Source organism: Oncorhynchus mykiss, chromosome 5, assembly GCF_013265735.2.
Source record: "Oncorhynchus mykiss isolate Arlee chromosome 5, USDA_OmykA_1.1, whole genome shotgun sequence".
NCBI classification, from domain to species: Eukaryota; Metazoa; Chordata; class Actinopteri; order Salmoniformes; family Salmonidae; genus Oncorhynchus; species Oncorhynchus mykiss.
The window spans coordinates 75422222-75449365 of record NC_048569.1 but is presented as its reverse complement, the minus strand read 5'-3'; the positions used below and the strand labels follow the sequence as shown (position 1 = coordinate 75449365).

At 41.2% G+C, this 27144-nt stretch overlaps 1 protein-coding gene across 2 annotated transcripts in view; it reads left to right on the top strand.

The window, feature by feature from the left end:
- LOC110524577 (carboxyl-terminal PDZ ligand of neuronal nitric oxide synthase protein) overlaps window positions 1–27144 on the top strand; it is a 166915-nt gene that overhangs the window by 79185 nt on the left and 60586 nt on the right. For both annotated transcript variants that reach the window (XM_036978424.1, XM_036978425.1), the window contains one exon: window positions 20165–20273. In XM_036978424.1, coding sequence (XP_036834319.1) covers window positions 20165–20273 — 109 coding nt within the window. The remainder of the gene's footprint in view (window positions 1–20164; window positions 20274–27144) is intronic.

The window sequence follows — 27144 nt, the reverse complement described above, 5'->3', positions numbered from 1 at the left end:
ACTTACAGTTGACCGGGGCAGTTCTGGCAGGGCAGAAATTTTATGAACTGACTAGTTGGAAACTTGGCATCCTATGACGGTGCCACATTGAATGTCACCGAACTCTTCAGTAAGACCATTCTATTGCCAATGTTTGTCTATGGAAATTGCATGGCTGTGTGCTAGATTTGATATAACTGTCAACAACGGGTGTGCCTGAAATAGCCGAATCCACTAATTTGAAGGGGTGTTCACATACTTTTGTACATATAGTGTATCAAACTCAGCTCTACTGACCAGCTACTCTGCTGTACTCACTCACACGTGGGCAAGGATAGACTCATGTACACACAGAGAAACACACGCAATTTGTACACACAGTCGACAGGGGCAGGATATATACTTCTAGAACAGATGTGAGTGTTCTGGAAGTCTCTATGCCTTCCAGGAAATAGCCATCATCATCTGTCACTCCTCTGACATCTATTTCTATTTGATCCTGAGCTCCTGGACTTCATTCTCTTCAAAACATTTAAAAGCGTCTGCCAAATATAGACGGCTGGTCTTCATAGCTCTCATTCATTCTCTCTCTCTCTCTCTCTCTCTCTCTCTCTCTTGCTCTCTCAACAAATAGCAGAAAAAGCATCAGCCCCTTCATAGCCTTTTGACTGACCGACCGTGTGTGTGTGTCCATTAGGATCTGGTCCACTGTGTGAAAGCGTCCTCATGTACCTCTCCCAATGGTTATATCTGGCAATACGTCCTCAGCAATTACACTGATGAGTGTGTACACACACGCATATGGTTTTGTTATTGTAGAAGTGGCGTGAACACACCCTGATAACGGTGGGAAGGGCAGTGTAGATGGAAAATCTCATTAAAGCTTTGATTATTCTCACACTGACCTAGTCTGCTGAAAAAACAGTGTGTGAAGAGTAACTTGGTATGCTGTTTACAGTAGTAAGCATGTTTGCAAACAAGTGAACATTCCACATGTTCATTCATATTCATACATTATTAGGTCAGAGTAAATCAATAAAGGTAAATAAACTGAAACCTTTCACAAAGAACTTTGCTGAAATGAGATGTGTGTGTATAAATACTCGTAAATAGTGTGCGTACAGCATGCTCCAGTGCTATTAATTCCACCGTGATTATTTAATCAAGATAATCTCACCGTTTAATCTTGTTAACAGTATATAAACAAACTCTGTCTGCTACATTTACATACACTCTCTCTCTTATCCCAGCTCAGAGCCTTACAGTACAGTATCAGGGTAAAATGTCCAGACTTTCACCCCCAGGGACCACAAATGATGTCAGAGGGTGTTAACCTCCCTAGGGGGTGTGGTCCCACCTGGCCAACATCCAGTGAAATTGCAGAGCGCCAAATTCAAAAACAGAAATACTCATAATACAAATTAAAAAAACATACAAGTGTTGCACATCAGTTTAAAGATTAACTTCTTGTTAATCTAACCGTTGTGTCAGATTTAAAAAAGGCTTACCATTAGATTATCAGAGGACAGAGACCAGCACACAAAACATTACAAACAGTTACCAACCAAGCAGAGGTGTAACAAAGGTCAGAAATAGCGATAAAATGATTTACTTACCTTGGATGATCTTCATATGGTTGCACTCACAAGACTCCCAGTTACCCAAAACATTTTTGTTTTGCTCGATAAAGTCCCTCTTTATATCCAAAAACCTCAATTTTGTTGGTGCGTTTTGTTCAGTAATCCAATGGCTCCAAGGCGGTCAAAACAGGCAGACAATAATGAACAATATTTCAACAGGACAATAGCTTCATCAATATAAAAGAAAAACAAGAAAGGCGTGCTCTCTGTCGTGCGCAGTAAACAGCTCTGGGACACTGCAGGGTCCACTCATTCAGAGTGGTCTTACTCTCTCATTTTTCAGAATACAAGCCTGAAACTATTTCTAAAGACTGTTGGAAGCCATAGGAAGTACAATCTGAGTCCTAAGTCATTGGATACTGTAAAGGCAGTCAATGTAAATTACAAACATAAAAAAATCCCACTTCCTGGATGGATTTTTCTCAGGTTTTCGCCTGCCATATCAGTTCTGTTATACCCACATACATTATTCTTGACAGTTTTGGAAACTTTAGAGTGTTTTCTATCCAAATCCAAATGATATGCATATCCTAGCTTCTGGGCCTGAGTAACAGGCAGTTTACTTTGGGCACGCTTTTCATCCGGAGGTGAAAATAGTGCCCCCTACCCTAGTGAGGTTAACGGAGGACTCTAGTAACATCGTCAATCAGGTGTAGCTATTGGCAGACACGGGCCAGTCATATCATCCAATCATACAGCATATTGATCCTCGGTTAGTTTTAAAAAGTATTGTTGTTTAGAGGAGAGTACCATGTGTTTCATAAACTGTTGCTCTCTTTCTGCACTAGAGTATCATTTGGAGCAGTAAAAGAGAGCTGTGAAATATGGCTGTGATTATATCTAAAAATCACTATAACTGATAAACTGTAAAAGGGCCACTAGTCCATAAACATAACAGCCCGGTTTCACTTACCTAACATAGTTTATGGTATCTCTGTTATACCGAATGGAATAGCCAGTTAGTTGTTTAGTGTAGTTGGATTCCCTCTCTCCCTCCCCCCTCTGCATCAGCAGGGCTCCATGGATGACCTTGGGGTTGCTCTCAAAGCACTGACTACTCTACAGCCAGCCAGTCTCATCTACAGAAGCTGTCTGGGGGTTTGGGACTAGAGGATGTCATGTCTGACACACGGGCCCTTTACTTTTTATCTGACTCTTTTACGAGAGAGTGAGAGAGAGAGAGAGAGAGAGAGAGAGAGAGAGAGAGAGAGAGAGAGAGAGAAAATGTGGTTGAGCAGCAGGGGAAAATGGAGCTCCACACATTCACCAACAGAAACACACACACAATTTACTGTAAGTCGTGGTGCTTTGCGGGATCTCTAGAGACCATGTGACCTTCATCATACTCCATGTGTAACTCTGTGTTGTCTGCTCATACTGCTATGCTTTATCTTGGCCTGGTCGCAGTTGCAAATGAGAACTTGTTCTCAACTAGCCTACCTGGTTAAATAAAGGTGAAATAAAAATAAAAAATAAAAAATCTGATATCAGTAAATGTAAGAAGAGATAAAGGAAGAGCTATGTAATAGGATATGATAAGACTGGCCACCTCTGGTCTGTACATTGTTATGTGTACTACAGAGGATATGAGCGGAGTGGAGCTGGTTTTGAGCGAGGAGCAGAGCGTGCATCAATTGTCTGGAGTGTGGAGCAGATTCAAAGAATTTAGGAGAGTTAGCCTTCTCCCCTGCTCCAACTTCGCTCTGGTACTGCTCAGCCACGAGCTCTGGCCATGCTCTGCCCAGCATTTTTTAAATTTTTTTTATTCTTTACTGTTCTCTTAATTAGGCCTATTCTGTTGTATGTATTTAGGCAACACCACCACTAATGGTCCCGTGAGGCTCAGTTGGTAGAGTATGGCACTTGCAACGCCAGGGTTGTGGGTTCCCACAGGGGACCAGTATGGCGAAAGAAAAGTATGAAATGTATGCACTCACTACAGTAAGAGTGTTTGCTGTATGACATACTGTACATGTGATGTTGATATGAGTTGACCAAGAAATAGGTAAAACAGCCTGTGTAGTTGACGGAAGACAATGAATGCAGCATCACCGGAGACATTTTGGTTTCTAAATAGGCTATTGTTTAAAAAAATAGTCTAAGTTTGTAATGATGCTGAAGTTGTCAATCAACTGTAAAATCTGAGCGTAACAGAACCAGTTACAACTGAAGTATCTGACCATTAAAAGATGAGAGAATTAGCTTATTTTTTCCACAGTGGCCACAAAGCCTATTACCTAGTGCATTCGAAAAGTATTCAGACCCCTCGACTTTTTCCACATTTTACATTACAGCCTTATTCTAAAATGGATTAAATACTTTTCCCCCACTCATCAATCTACACACAATACCCCATAATGACAAAGCAAAACCAGGTTTTTTGAAATTCTTACTAATGTATTAAAAATTAAAAACAGAAATACATAAGTACCCTTTGCTATGGGATGCGAAATTGAATTCAGGTGCATGCTGTTTCCGTTGATCGTCCTTGAGTCCACCTGTGGTAATTTAAATTGATTGGACATAATTTGTAAAGGCACACACCTGTCTATTTAAGGTCCCACAGTTGACAGTGCATGTCAGAGCAAAAACCAAGCTATAAGGACGAAGGAATTGTCCCTAGAGCTCCAAGACAGGATTGTGTTGAGGCACAGATCTGGGGAAGAGTACCAAAAAATGTCTGCAGCGTTGAAGGTCCCCAAGAACACAGTGGCCTCCATCATTCTTAATTGGAAGAAATTTGGAACCACCAAGACTCTTCATAGAGCTGGCCGCCCGGCCAAACTGAGCACTCAGGGGAGAACGGCCTTGGTCAGGGAGGTGACCAAGAACCCGATGGTCACTCTGAATGAGCTCCAGAGTTTCTTTGTGGAGATGGGAGAACCTTCCAGAAAGAAAACTATCTCTGCAGCACTCCACCAATCAGGCCTTTATGGTAGAGTGGCCAGAAGGAAGCCACTCCTCAGTAAATGGCACATGACAGCCTGATTGGAGTTTGCCAAAAGGCAGCTAAATACTCTCAGACCATGAGAAACAAGATTCTCTTGTCTGATGAACCCAAGATTGAACTCTTTGTCCTGAATACCAAGCATCACGTCCGGAGGAAACCTGGCAACATCCCTACTGTGAGGCGTTGTGGCAGCATCATGCTGCAGGGATGTTTTTCAGTGGCAGGGACTGGGAGACTAGTCAGGCTGGAGGGAAAGATGAACAGAGCAAAATAGAGCGAGATCCTTGAGGAACATCTACTCCAGAGTGCTCAGGACCTCAGACTGGGGCCAAGGTTCACATTCCAACAGGAGAACAACACTAAGCACACAGCCAAGACAACACAGGAGTGGCTTCGGGACAGGTCTGAATTTCCTTGAGTGGCCGAGCCAGAGCCTGGACTTGAACTCGAGGTCAACCGATTATGATTTTTCAACGCCGATACCGATTATTGGCGGACCAAAAAAGCAGATACCGATTAATCTGACATTTTTTTATTTTTTTAAATTTGTAATAATGACAATTACAACAATACTGAATGAACACTTATTTTAACTTAATATAATACATCAATACAATAAATTTAGCCTCAAATAAATAATGAAACATGTTCAATTTGGTTGAATTAATGCAAAAACAAAGTGTTGGAGGAGAAAGTAAAAGTGCAATATGTAAGAAAGCTAACGTTTAAGTTCCCTGCTCAGAACATGAGAACATATGAAAGCTGGTGGTTCCTTTTAACATGAGTCTTCAATATTCCCAGGTAAGAAGTTTTAGGTTGTAGTTATTATAGAACTATTTCCCTCTATACCATTTGTATTTCATATACCTTTGACTATTGGATGTTCTTATAGGCACTTTAGTATTGCCAGTGTAACAGTGTAACTTCCGTCCCTCTCCTCGCTCCTCCCTGGGCTCGAACCAGGAACACAATGACAACAGCCACCCTCGAAACAGCGTTACCCATGCAGAGCAAGGGAAACAACCTCAGAGCGAGTCACGTTTGAAACACTATTAGCGCACTCTAACTAGCCAGCCATTTCACTTCGGTTACACCAGCCTCCTCTCGGGAGTTGATAGGCTTGAAGTCATAAACAGCGCAATGCTTGAAGCACAACGAAGAGCTGCTGGCAAAACGCACAAAAGTGCTGTTTGAATGAATGTTTACCACCGCTCAGTCAGATACTTAGATACTTGTATGCTCAGTCAGATTATACAGCAGGACATGATAGATAATATCTAGTAATATCATCAACCATGTGTAGTTAACTAGTGATTATGATTGATTGTTTTTTATAAGATAAGTGTAATGCTAGCTAGCAACTTACCTTGGCTTACTGCTTTCACATTTTATTATATGTATATTTTTACCTTTATTTAACTAGGCAAGTCAGTTAAGTACAAATTCTTATTTTCAATGACGGCCTAGGAACAGTGGGTTAACTGCCTGTTCAGGGGCAGAACGACAGATTTGTACCTTGTCAGCTTAGGGATTTGAACTTACAACCTTCCGGTTACTAGTCCAACACTGGAGCGGCAGGGTAGGCTAGTGGTTAGTAGGGATGACCAGAGATGTTTTCCTGATAAGTGTGTGAATTAGACCATTTCCTGTTCTGCTAAGCATTCAAAATGTAACAAGTACTTTTGGGTGTCAGGGAAAATGTATGGAGTAAAAATTACATCATTTTCTTTAGGAATGTAGTGAAGTAAAACAAAAAGTTGTCAAAAATATAAATAAACCCCAAAAACTATTTAAGTAGTACTTTCAAGTATTTTTACCAGACAAGTCAGTTAAGAACAAATTCTTATTTACAATGACGGCCTACCCCAGCCAAACCCAGACAACACTGGGCCAATTGTGCTCCACCCTATGGGACTCCCAATCATAGCCGGTTGTAATACAGCCTGGAATCAAACTAGGGTCTGTAGTGACACCTCGAGGACTGAGATGTAGTGCCTTAGACCGCTGTGCCACTCGGGAACTTAAGTACTTTAAACCACTGATAACAATCAGTGAATAGATACAAAGTTCCATCTTGAGTTGATGGGTAGGCTACAGTCTGGGATATGGGAATAATGGGAATTTCAATTATTTAAACATTGATTCTATTCTTGGATAATATCATGTATAAATGTACACCAAGGTCATTCTTTGTCATGCCTCATCTGAGCAGGATCAGATGGTGACAGGGGTCTCAACCGGGTCAGGCAACCAGGGAAGACAAGTCTGTGACGGCGTAGAGGTGAACTTTTGCAGATAGGACACTTTATTCTCTCTATGCAGCAAACAAGATATAAACTATTTTAAGGGAGTCTGACAAACCTCTAAAGTTGATTTCTAAACTGTATCAAGGGTTGATAGAGGCTTTTCCCAATGACAAAACATGCCAAAGAAAAATGTTAGGAAGACCTGGGAGACACTATAGGTGATGATGAATGGATACAGATACTTTTGTATAAATAGTGTGTGTGGACACCCCTTCAAATTAGTGGATTCGGCTATTTTAGCCACACCCATTGCTGACAAGTGTATAAAATTGAGCACACAGCCATGCGATATCCATAGACAAACATTGGCAGTAGAATGGCCTTACTGAAGAGCTTGTGACTTTCAACGTGGCACCATAATAGGATGCCACCTTTCCAACAAGTCAGTTCATCACATTTCTGCCCTGCCAGAGCTGCCCTGGTCAACTTTAAGTGCTGTTATTGTGAAGTGGAAACATCTAGGAGCAACATTGGCTCAGCCGCAAAGTGGTAGGCCACACATGCTAACAGAACAGTACCGCCGAGTGCTGAAGCGTATTGCGTATACGACTCATGGTGTAATTGTGATACCATACTGGAACTCAAGTCCTTTTGTTCACCCAACCTAGAATACCTCACAATCAAATGCCAACCATATTATCTTCTAAGAGAATTTTCTTCTGAGATAGTCACGACCGTGTATATCCCCCCTTAAGCCGATACCACGACGGCCCTCAAGGAACACTGGACTTTATGCAAACTGGAAACCACATATCCTTAGGCTGCGTTTATTATATCTGGGGATTTTAACAAAGCAAATTTGAGGACAGGCTACCTAAATTCTACCAACATATCAACTGTAGTACTCGCGCTGCTAAAACACTGGACCACTGTTACTCCAACTTCGGGGATGCATAAAAGGCCCTCCCCGGCCGTCCTTTTGGCAAATCTGACCATGACTCCATTTGCTCCTCCCTTCCTATAGGCAGAAACTCAAACAGGAAGTACCTGTGCTAAGGACAATCCAACACAGGTCTGACCAATCGGAATCCACACATCAAGATTGTTTTGATCACGCGGACTGGGATAAGTTCCGGGTAGCCTCAGAGAATAACATTGACGTATAAACTGATTCGGTTACTGAGTTTATCGGTAAAGTGCATAGGAGATGTTGTACCCTAACCAGAAACCATGGATAGATGGCAGCATTCGCGCAAAACTGAAATTGCGAACCACCGCATTTTAAAAATGGCAAGGTGACTGGGAATATGGCAGAATACAAACAGTGTAGTTATTCCCTCCGCAAGGCAATCAAAAAGGCAAAACGTCAGTATAGAGACAAAGTGGAGTCGCAATTCAACGGCTCAGACACGAGACGTATGTGGCAGGGTCTACAGACAAGCACAGACTAAAAAAGGAAAACCAGCCATGTCGTGGACACCGTCTTGCTTCATGATAAGCTAAACACCTTCTTTGCCCGCTTTGAAGACAACACAGTGCCAATGATGCTGCCCGCGACCAAGGACTGTGGGATCTCCTTCTCTGTGGCGTGACTATAACATTTAAGCGTGTTAAACCTCGCAAGGCTGCCGGCCCAGACGGCATCCCTAGCCGCGTCCTCAAAGCATGCGCAGACCAGCTAGCTGGTGTGTTTACGGACATATTCAATCTCTCCATATCCCAGCCTGCTGTCCCAAAATGCTTCAAGATGGCCACCATTGTTCCTGTACCCAAGAAAGCAAAGGTAACTGAACTAAATGACTATCGCCCCGCCCCGTAGCACTCACTTTTGTCATCATGAAGTGCTTGGAGAGACTAGTCAAGGATATCACCTCTACCTTATCACCTCTACCTTACCTGTCACTCTAGACCCACTTCAATTTGCCTACCGCCCCAGTAGATCCACAGACAATGCAATCGCCATTACACTGCACACTGCCCTATCCCATCTGGACAAGAGGAATACCTATGTAAGAATGCTGTTCATTGTCTATATCTCAACATTCAACACCATTGTACCCTCCAAGCTCATCATTAAGCTAGAGGCCCTGGATCTGAACCCCACCCTGTGCAACTGAGTCCTGGACTTCTTGATGGGCCAACCCAGGTGGTGAAGGTAGAAAACAACACCTCCACTTCGCTGATCCTTAACACTGGGGCCCCACAAGGGGCGTGCCCAGCCCCCTCCTGTAATCCCTGTTCACCCATGACTGTGTGGCTAAGCACACCTCCAACTCAATCATCAAGTTTGCAGATGACACAACAGTAGAAGGCTTGATTCCCAACAATGACGAGACCGCTTACAGGGAGGAGGTGATGGCTCTGGGAGTATGGTGCCAGACAATAACCTCTCATTCAACGTCAACAAAACAAAGCACCAACGGGACCACCGTGGAGAAGGTGGAAAGCTTCAAGTTCCTCAGCATACACATTCCTGACAAACTGAAATGGCGCAACAGCGCCTCTTCAACCTCAGGAGGATGAATTAAATTTAACCCTCACAAACTTTTACAGATGCACAATTGAGAGCATCCTATCGGGCTTTATCACCTCTTGATACGGCTACTGCACCGCCGGCAACCGCAGGAATGTCCAGAGGGTGGTGCGGTCTGCCCAACGCATCACCGGGGGCAAACTGCCTGCCCTTGCCCTCCAGGACACCTACAGCACCCAATATCACAGAAGGCCAAAAAGATTGTCAAGGACAACAATCACCCGAGCCACTACCTGTTCACCCCACCCCGCTATCACCCAGAAGGCGAGATCAGTACAGGTGCAGCAAAGCTGGGACCGAGAGACCGAAGCTGTTTTTCAATCTCAAGGCCATCAGACTGTTAAATAGCCATCAATTGCACATAGAGGCTGCTACCTATATACATAGACTTGAAATCATTAGCCACTTTAATAATTGGAACTCTAGTCACTTTAATAATGTTTACATATCTTGCATTACTCATCTCAAATGTATATTCTGTATTCTATACTATTCTACGCCGCTCTGACATTGCTCGTCCATATATTTATATATTCTTAATTTCATTCCTTTACTTTGTGTGTACTGGGTATATGTTTTGAAGTTGTTAAATATTACTTGTTAGATATTACTGCACTGTCAGAGCTAGAAACACAAGCATTTCGCAACACCCGCAATAACATCTGCTGAACACCTGTATTTGACCATTAATATTTGATTTGATGACAATGCCCACGTGCATGTTTTTTGGCGCTATTTGTAACTGATTTTGTACATTTAGTTTCTGCCACTGTCTTATGACCGAAAAGAGCTTCTTGATATTAGGGCAGCGATTACTCACCCCGTACTGGAGGAATTCTGCTTCTTCTTCAACGAGTCGGACGGGAAGGATTTACTCCAGACACCCGACAAGGCCCACATCATCGTCATTCGCAGGAGGAAAAGACAGAGGTATCTTTGACGGCGGTCCGGTTGCCTTGTCCGTGAGGGTAATCTACCTTTACCATCGGTCCTATTAGCCAACGTACCATCAATCGATAATATATAGTTGACGCTTACGCTCCACTGACAGCGTATGGAGTCAGATTTTGGGCTGACACTTGGACTCCATGGCCAGATGTACTCCACATACTTATGTACTTTCACCTCTTATCTTCACAGGGGACAAAAGAGACGGAAACAAAGCTAAAACAACAGTCTTCAACTTTAGTTCACACTCATCTTTTATGATGTTGTTGTAAGGCTAGGCGAAATAGCCAAAATATATCACTGTATTTTTCTATTTATTTACGGCATGATGGTATTTGACTGTATTTGATGTTATTGAGTAATACAAGTTTTACGTTTTACTTCATGAGTAGTGCGCCACCCTAGGGTGGCAACACTAACATTCTAAATGATTTAATTCAGGGCTTTCTCCATTCAGATTGTTTTATTGTTCAATTCAACTTCAATCAAAAATTATTTCCTGCATTTTCTGCTCTCATTTAAGATAATTTTCACACTACCACGTAGGCCTTATTTTTAATCAAACATCACAATTGCGATTTAGATCAAAACACTTGGATGAACTGTTGGAATCATGGAAATAGAATGTTTATTTTAATTCTATAGTTAAATGATAAGTAATAGTGGGCGCTTTGGATACAGTGTTTGACATCACAACGAATGAAAATGTCAACTAGCCAGCTAAATAGAGATTAGCATTAACACGATTTAAAGAACTTGAAGAAAAGACAAACTAGCTGTTAACAATGTAAGAAACACAAACTAACAGTATATTTATAGAACATTTGTGAATTTATATTAACAAGCAAAGTGGAAACAACATTGTTGTCATTGTTGCATGGAAGGCCCTAAAAATTGTCAAAGACCCCAGCCACCCCAGTCAGAGACTGTTCTCTCTACTACCGCGTGACAAGCAGTACCGGAGTGCCAAGTCTAGGACAAAAAGGCTTCTCAACAGTTTTTACCCCCAAACCATAAGACTCCTGAACAGGTAATCAAATGGCTACCCGGACTATTTGCATTGCGTGTGTGTGTGTGTCCCAACCCCTCTTTTTACGCTGCTGCTACTCTCTGTTTATCATATATGCAAAGTGTGTGTCCCCCCAACCCCTCTTTTTACGCTGCTGCTACTCTTGATCAAATGTCGTCACTAACTTACTGTATTTTTCTTACTCTCTCTTTCGCTCTCTCTCCTTTCTTTCTCTCAGAGCATGCGTGGGGGTGTGTGTGTGTGTATGTGTATGTGTGTGATGACAGAATGCTGTGGCCTCTTAGCATCTGATATATCGGCAGCACATTTCATAGCAGATATTAATCAGAGTAAACAAAGCCAAGCTAAAACGCATCACATAAATTGCTGTGACATTATATCAACCTGTCTCCTACTGGGCTATCACGGTATTAAAAGTGGTGTGTGTGTGTGTTTGTATTTGCGCATGTGGGTGGGTGGCTGCGTGCGTGTGTGCGTATGTGTATTAAAAGTGATGTTGCCTCAGCAAATTTTGTTTTTTTCATCCTCTACAAAGCACTGGGTCGAGCAAAGAAGGTTTCAAAAGTTAAAAGGGCCTTGAACTAATTACTAAATGCTTTTAAGGTGTGAAGGGGGGGGGGGGGTTGAAGACAATGACTGCTTTCATTAGGTGGACAGGGGAGTACCCTATCCAATGTTCTCTCTCCGTCCATCTCCTCTTCCCTCCCACCATCTCTCCCTCCGTCTCTCTTGTTGACACACCCCCCACTGAGACACAAGTTTTAATTTACCTGTCAGGCTCCAGTGCATCCCTATCTAACACACACACATACACACACACATATATACACACACACACACACACACACACACACACACACACACACACACACACACACACACACACACACAGTAAGGCTGGTGTCTTTCTATGCTTTATATAGACAAATCTAGTGTTCCTTTGTCTGGTGACAGGTGTTAAATTTAGATCCATCTGCTGCTGTTGGTATTGGTGTGTAGACTGTAGAGGTTTTTGAGGCAGAGTTTGGCACAGTGTTGATATATCTGTTGTTTGGTGTTGATGTACATGTATCTGTCTGTCGTTTAAATTGATCCCGGAGATTTCTCAGAACAGCGAGCTCACATTTTCTGGCAGCAGATAAAATCTTAGTCTTAGCCCACCTTCCTTAAAGCTTCTGGGCAGGCACTTTTTCCATCCTCTCCTCTCCACCTCTACATGAAAGCCAGTGTCTTGGTGGGAGATCGATGTGTATCAGATCAACTGAAGAAGACAGATAATGAACAATTTTATCTTTAAAGGTCCAATGCAGCTGTTTAAATCTTAATATCAAATAAATTCTGGGTAACAATTAAGTACGTTGCTGTGATTGTTTGTAAATTAATATGGTCAGAAAGAAACAAATTGCTCTTTAGCAAAGAGGAATTTCTCAAGCAAGAATTTCACTAGCTGTCTGGGAGTGGTCTGAGGGGCCTAATTGGATGAGCCTAATGGGATGCATATGTAACCTAAAAATGAGCTGTTATTGGCAGGCAGAGCGGTTTGAAACTCTCTTTGTTATTGGTCTATTAACTTATAACCTACCTGGTGATGTCGCAAGGCAAGCCAAAACTCCATCCCACCAAAACAGGCTGAAATTTCATGAATTTCTTTCAAATTGCTCTTACAATAAAAGGGCATTATCATCCTTTTCACAATTGCACAGTATTAATCCAACCTCATAGTGTGGAAATATACAGAACTGGTCAAAAGTTTGGACACACCTACTCATTCAAGGGTTTCATCTTTATCTTTACTATTTTCTACATTGTAGAATAATATTGAAGACATCAAAACTATGAAATAACACAAAAGGAATCATGTAGTAACCAGAAAATTGTTAAACAATTCAAAATGTGTGTGTGTGTGTATCCTCTCTGTCTTTGTCACACACTCTGTGCTAATCACCACACCATCTACCTACATCACCATGGGCATGGCGAGGCATAGGCCCAATTCCCACTACGAGAGATGAAGGAGAGTCTGAGGAGATTTCTACTTTTCACATTACATCCTTGCCTTACTTTTTATTGTGGCTAGCAACACAACATTCTTGGTCCACTGCTCAAATTGACCATACATATCACAGTAGCCACTAGCTAGCCAGTAAGCACTATCTATGTGTTACAAATTATCTATAACGTATGTCATGCTTTATAAAGGGTTCATAAATGTGGCATAACTGTGTTACATATAACCACCCACCATGTCAAATGTGACATAACCCAGTATGTCAAATATGACATAAACCTGTGCTTTATAAAGGGTTGCATAAGCACCCCTTAATAAAGGCCTTATAAATCATATTAAGTTGAGGCTTCACAAATCATTCATAACCCTGTCCTTCATCTTGGTAGAGCATTGCAATGCCAGGATATTGGGTTTGATTCCCGGAACCACCCTTACGTAAAAATGTATTCACGCATGACTGTGGAAGTCTGCTAAATGTTATATATTATATTTCACTAAAACATTTCTAGGATGGCCCAACCTCTTTCCCTCTTGGGTGCATAGTCAATATAGCCAAAATAGCCAAAATGCTGTGTTGCAGGATGACACACACTCTAAAGTGTAGTCATGCACAGAAAAAACGTTGGGCCTTTTAAAATCAATTACAATGTTTTGCCTACTTCTGTTTTCTTCCTAATTTCGTTTCCAGGTTTCTGATTTCCCCCATTGTTTTCTGGTTTACCCATTTTTTGTACACTTTTTTAGTAGAAAAACAACAATTAGATGTTATGTGTTCACAACCATTCTTACACTACATCAGGGGATGACTTTTGAGGTCTGGGAAAAATCTTAAACTTTTTTTTTTCAATGGTGTAGTTGCCCATTAATTCAGTGAGCATGCCCTGCATTGTTGTTTGGTTAGCGGGTTTTCTGCAATGCAGTAAGAGCATATGATGTGATTCGGGCGCCAATGGAATGTTTGGAGTAAAAGGCCAGCATCACTCCGTATTATTCACAGCCCATGAAATGACACCATAGAGTGAAAGTATTCAGACCCCTTGACTTTTTCCACATTTTGTTACGTTCTAAAATGGATTCAATTCATTGTTTTCCTCATCAATCTACACACAATAACCCATTATGACAAAGCGAAATAATTGTATTTGTATTTATTTTTTATACCTTATTTACATAAGTATTCAGACATAAGTATGAGACTCGAAATTAAGCTCAGGTGCATCCTGTTTCCATTAATCATCCTTGAGAAATTTCTACAACTTGACTGGAGTCCACCTGAGGTATATTCAATTGATTGGAAATTATTTGGAAAGGCACACACCTGTCTATATAAGGTCCCACAGTTGCCAGTGCATGTCAGAGCAAAAACCAAGCGATGAGGTGGAAGGAATTGTCTGTAGAGCTCAGAAACAGGATTTCACACTGCATGAGGCAAATGGTGGTCACACCAGGTACTGAGTGGCCTCTCTCTATCTGTTTTTAAAGTATCTGTGACAAATAGATGCATATATGTATTCCCAGTCATGTGAAATCCATAGATAAGGGCCTAATGAATTTATTTAAATTGACTGATTTCCTCATATGAACTGTTACTCAGTAAAATCATTGAAGTTGTTGCATGTTACATTTATATTTTTGTTCAGTGTATATTGTATTATACAAGGGTTTATTTGGAAATGAGACCTAGGTCTCAATATGTCTTCCCTGTTAAAATAAAGGTTAAATAGAAATAAAAAGGTAATATTTTTTAATGTTATGGCAGCCTATTGTAGCAGGACTACTTTTGGTCTATCCCAGGGGTGTCAAAGTCAAATGGACGGAGGGCCAAATAAAAAAATCAGCTACAAGACGAGGGCCGGACTGTTCGAATGTTCATTGAAAAATTTTTAAATGACGCATATAGTCTAGTGAACCTAATTGAACCTACTGAAAACCTAACAAATATATTACAATATGATCAGATAAATAAAGCAATATTTTCTTATGGCTCTGTCAGTAATCTTTAATTTTCAACAGACACAAAAGACAAATTTCCTTTATATAAATATCCCCATAACATGAACATTAAATGAAAGAAACCGGTATTCAAGGCACCATCAGTAGACTATATTTTCTATTTTAGCAAAAGTGGGCTAAATTTACTTCAAAGAAAAAACAATAATAGCAATTTTCTATCATCCACTCAACTGAAATATTTTTAAAATATAATTGGATTGAAATACAAAAAAATAAAGTGCAAAAATCTATTAATCAAAAACAACACTTTGTTTAAGGAGAAGTAACATGTAGTGAAAACAAATATTAAATTTTAACTTTTAAACTTGAACTGAGTAAAAACTCTAAATATGTGATTGCACAGTAATGTTCACTTGTTTGAGGTTGAGGGTGATACTTGGTGGTGTCCCATCTTTTCCACAAGTTCATCAATGTTCGGGGTAAGGCTCTGAGCTGAAGAAATCCTCAGAATTGAGTGGAGGTGTTCAGCAGTAAGTCGACTTCTGTGTGATGTTTTGTTCAGGTTCATCAAAGAAAACAGTTGTTCACACAGGTATGTGCTGCCAAACATAGACAACGTTTGAGCAGCCTGGATGCGCAGCTGGGGCATTGTGCCGGGGAGGAAACGGGCGAACTCCGCAGCACCCACTGCCGCATATTTTGCCCTCAGTGCATCATTGCATTGGAGGTCAATCAACTCCATTTGGAGGTTTGGTGGTGAGCTTTCCACGTCAACAGCAAATGGGTTACCGAGCAGTTCCAACCTGCTTTTTTGTGCTTCAAAGTCAGCAAATCGGCGTCGAAAGTCAGCGGCAAGCATACCTATTTTATCAGCCAACTGTGTGCTCGGGAACGCACTGGTAGAGAGCTTCTCTTTCATGGTCTGGCAGCTGGGAAAGTGGCTCAAATTTTCTTTCCGCATCTGCGTCTCCCACAGAGTCAGTTTGGTTTTAAATGCCTTCACTGTACTGTACATATCAGAGATGACACGATCCCGACCCTGCAGCTGCAAGTTTATTGCATTCAGATGACTCGTAATGTCACACAGAAAAGCCATTTCACACAGAAACATTTCGTCTCGGAGTTGTGTTGTGTCTTTCCCTTTGCTGTCCAAGAACAGACAAATCTCCTCACGAAGCTCGAAACATCTTTGAAGCACCTTTCCCTGGCTTAGCCATCGCACCTCTGTGTGATAAGGCAAATCACCATGCTCCGTTTCTAACTCCGTCAGAAATGCCTTGAACTGGCGGTGATTCAAACCTTTGGCTCTGATAAAGTTAACTGTGCGCGTGATGATGCTCATTACATGCTCCATTTTCAAGGCTTTACCGCACAACGCTTCCTGGTGTATGATACAATGATAAGCTGTCAGCTCACCTGTCGCGTTTTCCTCTTGCATCTTTTCCCGTATCTTCGCCACCAGTCCGCTCCTGTGTCCACACATCGCAGGTGCTCCGTCGGTTGTCAAACCCACGAGTTTTTCCCAAGGCAGCTCCATCTCATTTACACATCTTGACACCTCTTCATACAAATCATGCCCCGTAGTTGTGCCATGCATAGGACGTAAAGCCCAAAACTCCTCTGTCACGCTTAGGTTGGAGTCCACTCCGCGGATGAAAATTGACAACTGGGCAATGTCAGAAATGTCGGTGCTCTCATCCACAGCCAAGGAATATGCAATAAAATCTTTTCCCTTTTTCACAAGCTGCTCTTTTAGATTGATGGACAACTGGTCTACTCTCTCGGCAATGGTGTTTCTGCTCAGACTCACATTTAAAAAGAGTTGCCTTTTTTCTGGGCAAACTTCGTCACAAACTTTAATCATGCAGTTTTTGATGAAATCCCCCTCCGTAAATGGCCGGGCTGATTTAGCGATCTCTTCTGCCAAAATAAAACTGGCCTTGACAGTTGCGTCCGCGTGTGTGTCCGCGTGTTTCGTTTCATAATGTCGTCTCAGATTATACTCTTTCAGTACCGCCACACTTTCTCCACACAGAAGACACACAGGTTTTCCAGCTACCTTCGTGAACATATACTCCGACTCCCACCTTGTTTGAAACCCCCGGTTCTCAGTATCCACCTTCCGTTTTGCCATTTTTGATGGGTATCTGAAAGTTAATTTTACTGTGATGCTGACGACTGCTGTGCCAATAAATATTGAAATGAAGCAGCCTACTGCTCGGTGCGTCACCTTTGCATTGTGGGAAATGTAGTATTGGTGCGTGTAAAAGATCTGCGGGCTGCCGGCTTGCTGCGGGCCGGTTCTAATAATAAATCAAGATCATCCCAGGGGCCGTAAAAAACCTTCTTGCGGGCCGGATGTGGCCCGCGGGCCTTGACTCTGACATATGTGGTCTATCCCATTACTCTTTGCGAGATACAAAGCAGAAATCGAGACGCTATCTGATGCAAGACAATGATGGAAGTCGTTATATAAAGCAAATTGCGACTGAAAATGTTGGATCATTCCCAGGGGAGTTGCATCTTGCCTGGACATCAGTGGCTCAGTGCAGTGAAGCAAAAACAAAAAATCACTGTCAAGATTTAAAGCTACGGCGACAATTTCAGAATGTTACAGGCTGTTACTACAGTTTCAGGTAAAAAACTCAATAAATCAAGTCTCAAAAATAAGGAAAATGTATGTACATTTCAACTGTTTCAAAAACATTACTCTGCTATTTTTTTTAAAAAATGTACTGAAAGAGTGTTGGCTCAACAAGACAATTCTGTTTACACTGTCCTGCTTAGCAACTGTCAGGAGAGTTTTGTGCTCTACCTCCGGAGATAGCGGTCGGGAAGTGACAAGTTCGCAAGTTTTAAATTGCGGTAATACACTGAGTGTACAAAACATTAGGAACACCTGCTCTTTCCCTGACATAGACTGACCTGGTGAATCCAGGTGAAAGCTATGATCCCTTATTGATGTCACTTTCTAAATCCACCACAGTCAGTGTAGATGAAGCATCGTTACCCATCGCTCCACAAAAGCCGCGGCCCTTGCAGCGCAAGGGGAATAACTACTCCAAATCTAAAAGCGAGTGACGTTTGAAACAGTATTAGCGCACACCCAGCTAACTAGCTAGCCATTTCACATTGGTTACACCAGCCATTAGGCTGATAGGCTTGAAGTCATAAACAGCTCTGTGTTTGCGAAGAGCTGCTTTTTAAATGAATGATTACGGGCCTGCTGCTGCTCAGTCACTGCTCTATCAAATCAGACTTAATTATAACATTATAACACACAGAAATACGAGCCTTTGGTCATTAATATGATTGAATCCGGAAACTATCATTTCGAAAACAAAACGTTTATTATTTTAGTGAAATATGGAACCGTTCGGTATTTTATCTAACGGGTGGCATCCCTAAGTCTTAATATTCTTGTTACATTGCACAACCTTCAATGTATGTCATAATTACGTAAAATTCTGGCAAATTAGTTCACAATGAGCTAGGCGGCCCAAACTGTTGCATCTACCCTGACTCTGCGTGCAATGAAGGCAAGAGAAATGACACAATTTCACCTGGTTAATATTGCCTGCTAAACTGGATTAGTAGTTATAACTATTGATTATGATTGATTGTTTTTTATAAGATAAGTTTAATGCTAGCTAGCAATTTACCTTGGCTTCTACTGCATTCGCGTAATAGGCAGGCTACTCGTGGAGTGCAATGGTTAGAGCGTTGGACTAATTAACTGTGCGGTTGCAAGATTGGAACCCCTGAGCTGACAAGGTGAAAATCTGTCGTTCTGCCCCTGAACAAGGCAGTTAACCCACCGTTCCTAGGCTGTCATTAAAAATAAGAATGTGTTCTTAACTGACTTGCCTAGTTAAATAAAAGGTATAAAAATACATGTAAAAAATAAAACTAAAAAAACGGAAAATCGGCGCCCAAAAATACCAATTTCCGATTGATATGAAAACTTGAACTCGGCCCTAATTAATCGGCCATTACGATTAATCGTTCGACCTCTAGTAATGTTTTGTACACTCAGTGTATTTTTATTTAACCAGACAAATTCTTACTTTCAATAACGGCCCAGGCACAGTGGGTTAACTGCAGAACAACATATTTTTACCTTGTCAGCTTAGGGATTCAATCTGCAACGTTCCGGTTACTAGTCCAACACTCTAACCACTAGGCTACCCTGCCGCCCCCTAACCACTAGGTCACCCTGCCGTGATTGTGTAGGGGAGGGTAAGTGTGAAGAACCTCATAGTGTAGAGTAGGCAGGGAAATAACGCACTGCAGCCACCAAGAGGTCATTGGACGTCAGCTAGGCCCCTGGCGTGACACACACACACAGTTCTTAATTAAAGGTTGTTTTTATTTTCTCTCACCGCAGTAGCTGACCTCTGATTTGTCTTTTAGTTTGTGTTAGTGTGTGTGTTCTTGTGTAATAATGTGTGTGTGTGTGTGTGTGATGTCTCCTACCTCGGAGCTTATTGACGTCTAGCATTTAAAGAGCAATTAGAACAATTTTCCGCTTGAATTGTAGCTTACACGACAGCATTACGGGTCAGTGTTACACAGAGTTTAATAGGAACCTCAAAGCAGAGAAAGGCATTATTTGACTGGGCTAGCTTTGTTGAATAAAACAAATAAATGCCATGATGTAAACGGCCTATAGTCTCAATACGAAACAATATAGTACACTTCTTTTTGGCATAGTAGTTCTGTTTTGAATTAGTCAGCTGTCATCCATTGGCGTTAATCAGATGTTTGCGTGAGAGGTTGAGTTACACAAACAGATTGAGTTATTGTTCAGCCCTGAGTGTCCCTCCTCTATGGTTACTTTTGGTTGTGAATCTTTTTCCTCTGTTTCTGTCCTGTAGGATCTTCTATGTGTCTCATGACTCCCAGGACCTGAAGATCTTCAGCTACATCGCCAGAGACGGACAGAGTAACATCTTCCGTTGTAACGTCTTCAAGTCCAAGAAGAAGGTGAGAAACCTAAACACACTTTCTCTTTTGCTCTCTCTCGCCTCTCTTGCAGGTTAAGGTTATCCACAGTCCCATTGACATTACTAAGCCAAGTCCAGTAATGTGTGCTAAATGTAGCAAAGGAATTCACACATTTACACTCACTCTATCTTACCCTCTCACACACACACACACTCGCTCTCACACACTTTCACTCGTTGCCCCCCCCTATCAACTATGCCAAGCATGTGCACACACACACACACACACACACACACACACACACACACTCACAGCTTTTACACTGATATTCACAGTGATGAAGTGTTATAGGCCCATGGCTGTACTGTATTCTACCTCTACAAGACCTGCTCGTATTAGAGACAGAGAGAATAGGGAGTACTTTTGGTTTCAAGTTATTTGTCTCTTAAAGGAATTCACAGATCAACAGTGAAAAAGGCCAGACACCACAAGTCAAACAGCATGGTAGAACATTGAGATTGGGAACCTGTAAATCCTTAGAGAATTTCCATTACCATTGCACACAGACACACCTCTCCACGTTTGGTCCAGTTAGCCCATTAAGATATCTCTCTCTCTCTATCCCTATCAGTGATGCCAACTTAGCAATTTTGTTGCTAGATTTAGCAACTTTTCAGACAACCCTGGTAACTTCGTATTTCAAACAGCACCTAGCAACAAATGTAGACACTTTAAAAAAAAATGTATTTGGAACATTTAGCAACTTTTGAAAAGTGACTCAGATTCAAATGCACGCATTTCCCTGCTGTTGCCTGTGCTAAGCTCGTGCACAGGCAACAGCAGGCCAGCAGCAATTTCAGCAAATTGCAAATCATTGTTGGCTGACTGCAGCAGCAGTAGTATGCGTTCAACGAGATAAACCCAATGAATGTAGTTGGTCACGACTGTTTGATCTTGAACAGAACTTACAACATCAATTAACATGTCTCAATCAAAATTGTACAGAAAAGAGTGGGAGTCTGTACCTGAATTAAAATTGTGGCTGAAGCCAGTAATTGGGGATGATTGTCGGGCATACTGTGCGTACTTCAAATCAGATATGCTTGCAAAAATGTATGACATCAAAAAACATTGTGCAACAGCAAAGCATATAAATAAATCAAAACCGTACAACCCCACAACGCAGTCTACATTACCACAGTTGGTTAAGAAAGTGGAGAACTGCAAAAGTGCAGAAGCTACTATGGCAATGGCCATTGCGGAGCATTGTTCGCTGCTAGCATGCAACCATTTAGGTATGGCTTGCAAAGCTGCCTTTTCAGATTCTGTGGCAGCAACAAACTTCCAAATGCACCAAGTGCATAGAAATGATTAGGGGAGTACTGGCTCCTTATTTTCTGAAAAGTGTAACATCAGATGTGGGGGATGAGAAGTTCAGTCTCCTTTTGGATGAGTCCATTGATGTCAGTGTCTGGAAATACCTGGGTGTGGTGATTCGCTATTTGTGCTAAAAAAAAGAACCATTGTGTCCATATTTCTCGGGCTGGTTGAATTGGAGCGGCGTAATGCCAGATCAATAGCAAAGGCGGAAGTTGAGTTTCTTCAGAAGTGTAACCTTAAAAAAGAGAATCTTCAGGGTATTGGCACTGATAATGCGTCCGTGATGACCGGGGTGCACAAGATTTTAAAGGAAGAATGTGCATTGCCCAATTTGGTACTCATCTGCTGTGTGTGCTATTTTTTACAATTGGCTGTCAGTCCAGCATCCAAAGAAACCATCCCTAGGAGCGTTGAGTACTTAATCAGGAAAACCTACAACTGGTTTTTGATTTCCCCAAAACGGCACGAGGCGTACAAAGCAGTGTATGCCACCATTAATTGTGGCCAGAAACTCCTGCGGATCACCAAAGTGTGTGCCACACGTTGGCTATCGATTGAGCCTGCGGTAACTCGTATATTGAGCCAGTGGGAAGAATTGAAGCTCCACTTTGAGTTGACAAAGGCCAGTGAGCATTGATACATGGCGGATGTGCTCCACACCATGTACATGGACAAGACCAACTATGTCTACCTGACATTCTTGAAATCAATCCTGTCCGACTTACAAGTTGCAGTGAAGTCATTTGAGGGAGAGCAAACGGATGCTGTCAAGCTTTTTGACAATCTGGTACACTTCTTAACATCAATTTGCAGCAGTCAACTCTATGGCAACAATTGATGTCCTGAAGGATTCCATTGATGGACATCTCCGTCCATCTCTATACCTTGGGTACCTTTTCTGTTTAGGTGGGATTCACTGAAAATACAGTCGAGTTTTGGAGTGAAGTGTGTGACTACACGGACTCTTCCGGGTCAAATCCATTTTAACAACTGTGCAAAGCTGCACTCGCTGCCCTCTCCTTGCCACACTCAAATGCGAAGTTCGAACGGCTGTTCAGCCAAATGAGTGTGGTTAAGAAATTGAATGTCACTGCACACTCTCAAATCCATACTCCTGGTGCAGTATGGAAGTAAGCTGGCTTGTGATACCTGTTACCAGCATAAACTACCAAGTGAAGTTTTGCAGCAGTTTGGCACCACAGCAGCGTACAGCTTTAAGGCCACTCCATCCTCTACTGCTGTTTCCAGCTCCGTGACAATGCAGTTGGACAGTGAAGATGAAGAGGATTTCCTTGCCAATCTATGATTCATCATATTTACAGTACGTATGCAAGGAGTGGACTTTCTGGAACTGGCGGGGACACACAGCTGACGGTGGCAGTGTGCACTGCAGTGTCAACGAGAACAGTGGCAATATCTGGAGGAAACCATTGAGCAGCTAGCCAGCCAAGCAGCACAACAACCTGGAGAGAGCTGCCTAGTCAATAAGATAGCATATATACCTTGTTATTAGCTTGTACCTATTGTTGATCAGTTAGGTAGCATGTTAACTAACTACCAATACTCTGCTTCAAACTATAATTGTTCAGAATGTGTAGGTTTACTAGTCAAAAAGAAAATAAATCAAATGTAATTGTTCAATAATGGGTAATGTGTAAATGTTCAATAATTCAATGTCTTGTGTTTAAAAATAAAAACATCGGATCATATAAAATGTGTTGTGTTTATATTACTTTTACAAATAAAAATATGTGATAATAAACAAACAAATGTCAAATCATATTTTTCACCGAGATGGCCAGTCAATTTGAGTAACGTTATTGTGTATTCTACGTAATGACGGCGTCACGCAATGACATCACAATGTAATTTAGCTACTTTTAGCAACAAATTGACAGGCCCCTAGCAACTTCCCCTGAAAATGAGTTGGCAACACTGATCCCTATCCCTTTTTCTGTTATTGTCTCTCTCTCCATTCCTCCCTCTCCTGGACTCTCTAAAGTTGGATGTTTTGGTGCCGCTAGGGCAGTTCAGACAGCTGGTTGATTACTTATTTTATTAAGGAATGTTTGTTTTTCATGACTTCATAACTTTTGTAAGTTACTTTTCATAAATGCTTTATTGCATTGGAATTGTAAATATTGGGAATTTGTATGATTATGTGCAGGGCTCCCTTGTAAAAGAGGCCTTGGTCTCAATGGGATTTCCCTTTTTAAATACATTTTAATAAATACAAATAAATTCCTCCCTCCCTCCTCTCAAGCTGTCCTCCTGTGGACAGTTTAAAGCAGTGTAATTAACGAGGCTGTCTCCATCACAGACAGTTAAACGAGGGGGAGACCTGCAGGGAGAACCCATTAGAGACCAGAGGCCTGGACTAATGGGAGACTGACTGACTTGTGTGTGTCCTTCCTATCCATTGCCAGTTGCCACTCTCTGCCAGTCTCAGACACGGGCCCTGGCATAGCTTTGGGCGTCCATCACCCAGGATACAGAGCCAGCAGGTGGCTAACATTATTTGACCATGCAAATACTCACCAATCTGGCTACATTTTTTAAATTAATGAATCTGATAATTCATCTTCAAAGACATCCTCTTATTCATTCCCCCTGCCATTGTTCAGAGCAGTCACAGTTGCACCCCAGCCCCGTCTGTTTTAATGACTGTCTGAGAAACTGTTGAGCCATAATGGCTGTTAATTGGCAGGCTGAATTGGAGGGAAAACACCTTGACTCAGAACAAAGGCGCGGCAGTTAGAGAGACTGAGAGAGTCATTATGACACACTAACTTTAGGGGGTTGTTCTACTGCTGATCCTTTATCTGGGTTTACAACTCTAACAATGCTAACGATGGTAGTACTGCTGGTACTTAATATGGGCTAATGACTAACAAGGCAAATGGTGCTAACAATGTTAGTGCTGCTGGTCCTTAATCTGGGCTACACTCTTCCAAAAAATAAAATCCTTATAGAACCAAAAAGGGTTCTGTCGCTTGCTTCACATATGGTAACCCTTAAAGTTCTTCACTGAACCAAAATGGTTCCATGTAGAACACTGAATGTTGCCATTTGTTATGGCATTTTTAGCTAAGAATATAATTTCATAAACAATTAAATAATGGACTAATAATACCAGCATAGGTTTTTGGACTGTATTGTCATTATATGCAAGCATAGTTTGTAAATATGCACTGGTGGCCCACATCAACTCTGGCTGACTTCAATACAATACATCTTTGTCCATTAGTTATAGAGAATAACAAAAATGTGTCTTCTGCTCCATTCTCTCCGGGATATTCTGTAATACCGGTACTGGCTCTGTTTTCAAACCCCACTGATACTCTGTAATCCAAAGGTTAGTAATGCTAACAAGTACATGTAAAATCCCATAGAGAATGCTAACTAAATGTTAAGCACATTGCAAACATTTTGTACAGTTTCTTATCTAATAGATACAAGTGTAGAAGTAACTCAAAAATGCTACTCAGTTTGGTGCTTGTACAAAACAAATATTAGGCAGCAAGGCTCTTAATCCAGAACGGGATTCTCTGCTGTTGCCAAGTGAATGCTTGATTTTGGAAGAAGCTAAATGTCAGGAATTGTGAAAAACTATACATAAAAAAAACATAACTATTATATATATTTTTAATGTTTATTTAACTAGACAAGTAGGTTAAGAACAAATTGTTATTTTCAAAGACGGCTGAGGAACATTGGGTTAACTGCCTTGTTCAAGGGGAAAATAACCTTTTTGTTTTACCTTGTCAACTCAGGGATTTGATCTTACAACCTTCTGGTTACTAATTCAACACTCTAACCACTAGGCTACCTGCCACACCGACTGTTGGTTGGCGGAAGTTTACATACACCCTAGCGAAATACATTTAACCAGTTAGAGCTCTAGGGGCGCTATTTCATTTTTGGATAAAAAACGTTCCCGTTTTAAGCGCGATATTTTGTCACGAAAAGATGCTCGACTATGCATATTCTTGACAGTTTTGGAAAGAAAACACTCTGAAGTTTCAGAATCTGCAAAGATTTTGTCTGTAAGTGCCCCAGAACTCATTCTACAGGCGAAACCAAGATGATGCATCACCCAGGAATTAGCAGAATTTCTGAAGCTCTGTTTTCCATTCTCTCCTTATATGGCTGTGATTGCGCAACGAATGAGCCTACACTTTCTGTCGTTCGCCCAAGGTCTTAGCAGCATTGTGACGTATTTGTAGGCATATCATTGGAAGATTGACCATAAGAGACTACATTTTCCAAGTGTCCGCCTGGTGTCCTGCGTCGAATTCGGTGCGCAATTGCCAGCTGCTTCTACTTTACCATTTGATTCAGGGGAGAAAGCATGTGTCCAAGAACGATGTATCAATGAAGAGATATGTGAAAAACACCTTGATGATTGATTCTAAACAACGTTTGCCATGTTTTCAGTCGATATTATGGAGTTAATTTGGAAAAAAGTTTGCGTTTTGAGGACTGAATTTATGGATTTTTTTTGGTAGCCAAATGTGATGTATAAAACGGAGCTATTTCTAATACACAAGGAATCTTTTTGGAAAAACTGAGCATCTGCTATCTAACTGAGAGTATCCTCATTGAAAACATCAGAAGTTCTTCAAAGGTAAATTATTTTATTTGAAGGCTTTTATGTTTTTGTTAATGTTGCGTGCTGGATGCTAACGCTAATGCTAACGCTAAATGCTAACGCGAAATGCTAACTCTAGCTAGCTACTTTTACACAAATTATTGTTTTCCTATGGTTGAGAAGCATATTTTGAAAATCTGAGATGACAGTGTTGTTTACAAAAGGCTAAGCTTGAGAGATGGCATATTTATTTCATTTCATTTGCGATTTTCATAAATAGTTAACGTTGTGTTATGCTAATGAGCTTGCTGATAGATTTACACAATCCTGGATACAGGGGTTTTTTCATAGCTAAACGTGACGCAGAAAACGGAGCGATTTGTCCTAAACAAATAATCTTTCAGGAAAAACTGAACATTTGCTATCTGAGAGTCTCCTCATTGAAAACATCTGAAGTTCTTCAAAGGTAAATGATTTTATTTGAATGCTTTTCTGTTTTTTTGTGTAAATGTTGCCAGCTGAATGCTAATGCTAAATGCTACGTTAGCCATCAATACTGTTACACAAATGCTTGTTTTGCAATGGTTGAGAAGCATATTTTGAAAATCTGAGATGACAGTGTTGTTAACAAAAGGCTAAGCTTGAGAGCTAGCATATTTATTTCATTTCATTTGCGATTTTCATGAATAGTTAACGTTGCGTTATGGTAATGAGCTTGAGTCTGTATTCACGAACCCGGATCCGGGATGGGGAGATCAGAAAGGTTAAACTCAGTTTTTCACAATTCCTGACATTTAATCAGAGTACAAATTCCCTTTCTTAGGTCAGTCAGGATCACCACGTCATTTTAAGAATGTGAAATGTCAGAATAATAGTAAGAGAGAATAATTTATTTCAGCTTTTATTTTTTTCATCACATTCCCTGTGGGTCAGAAGTTT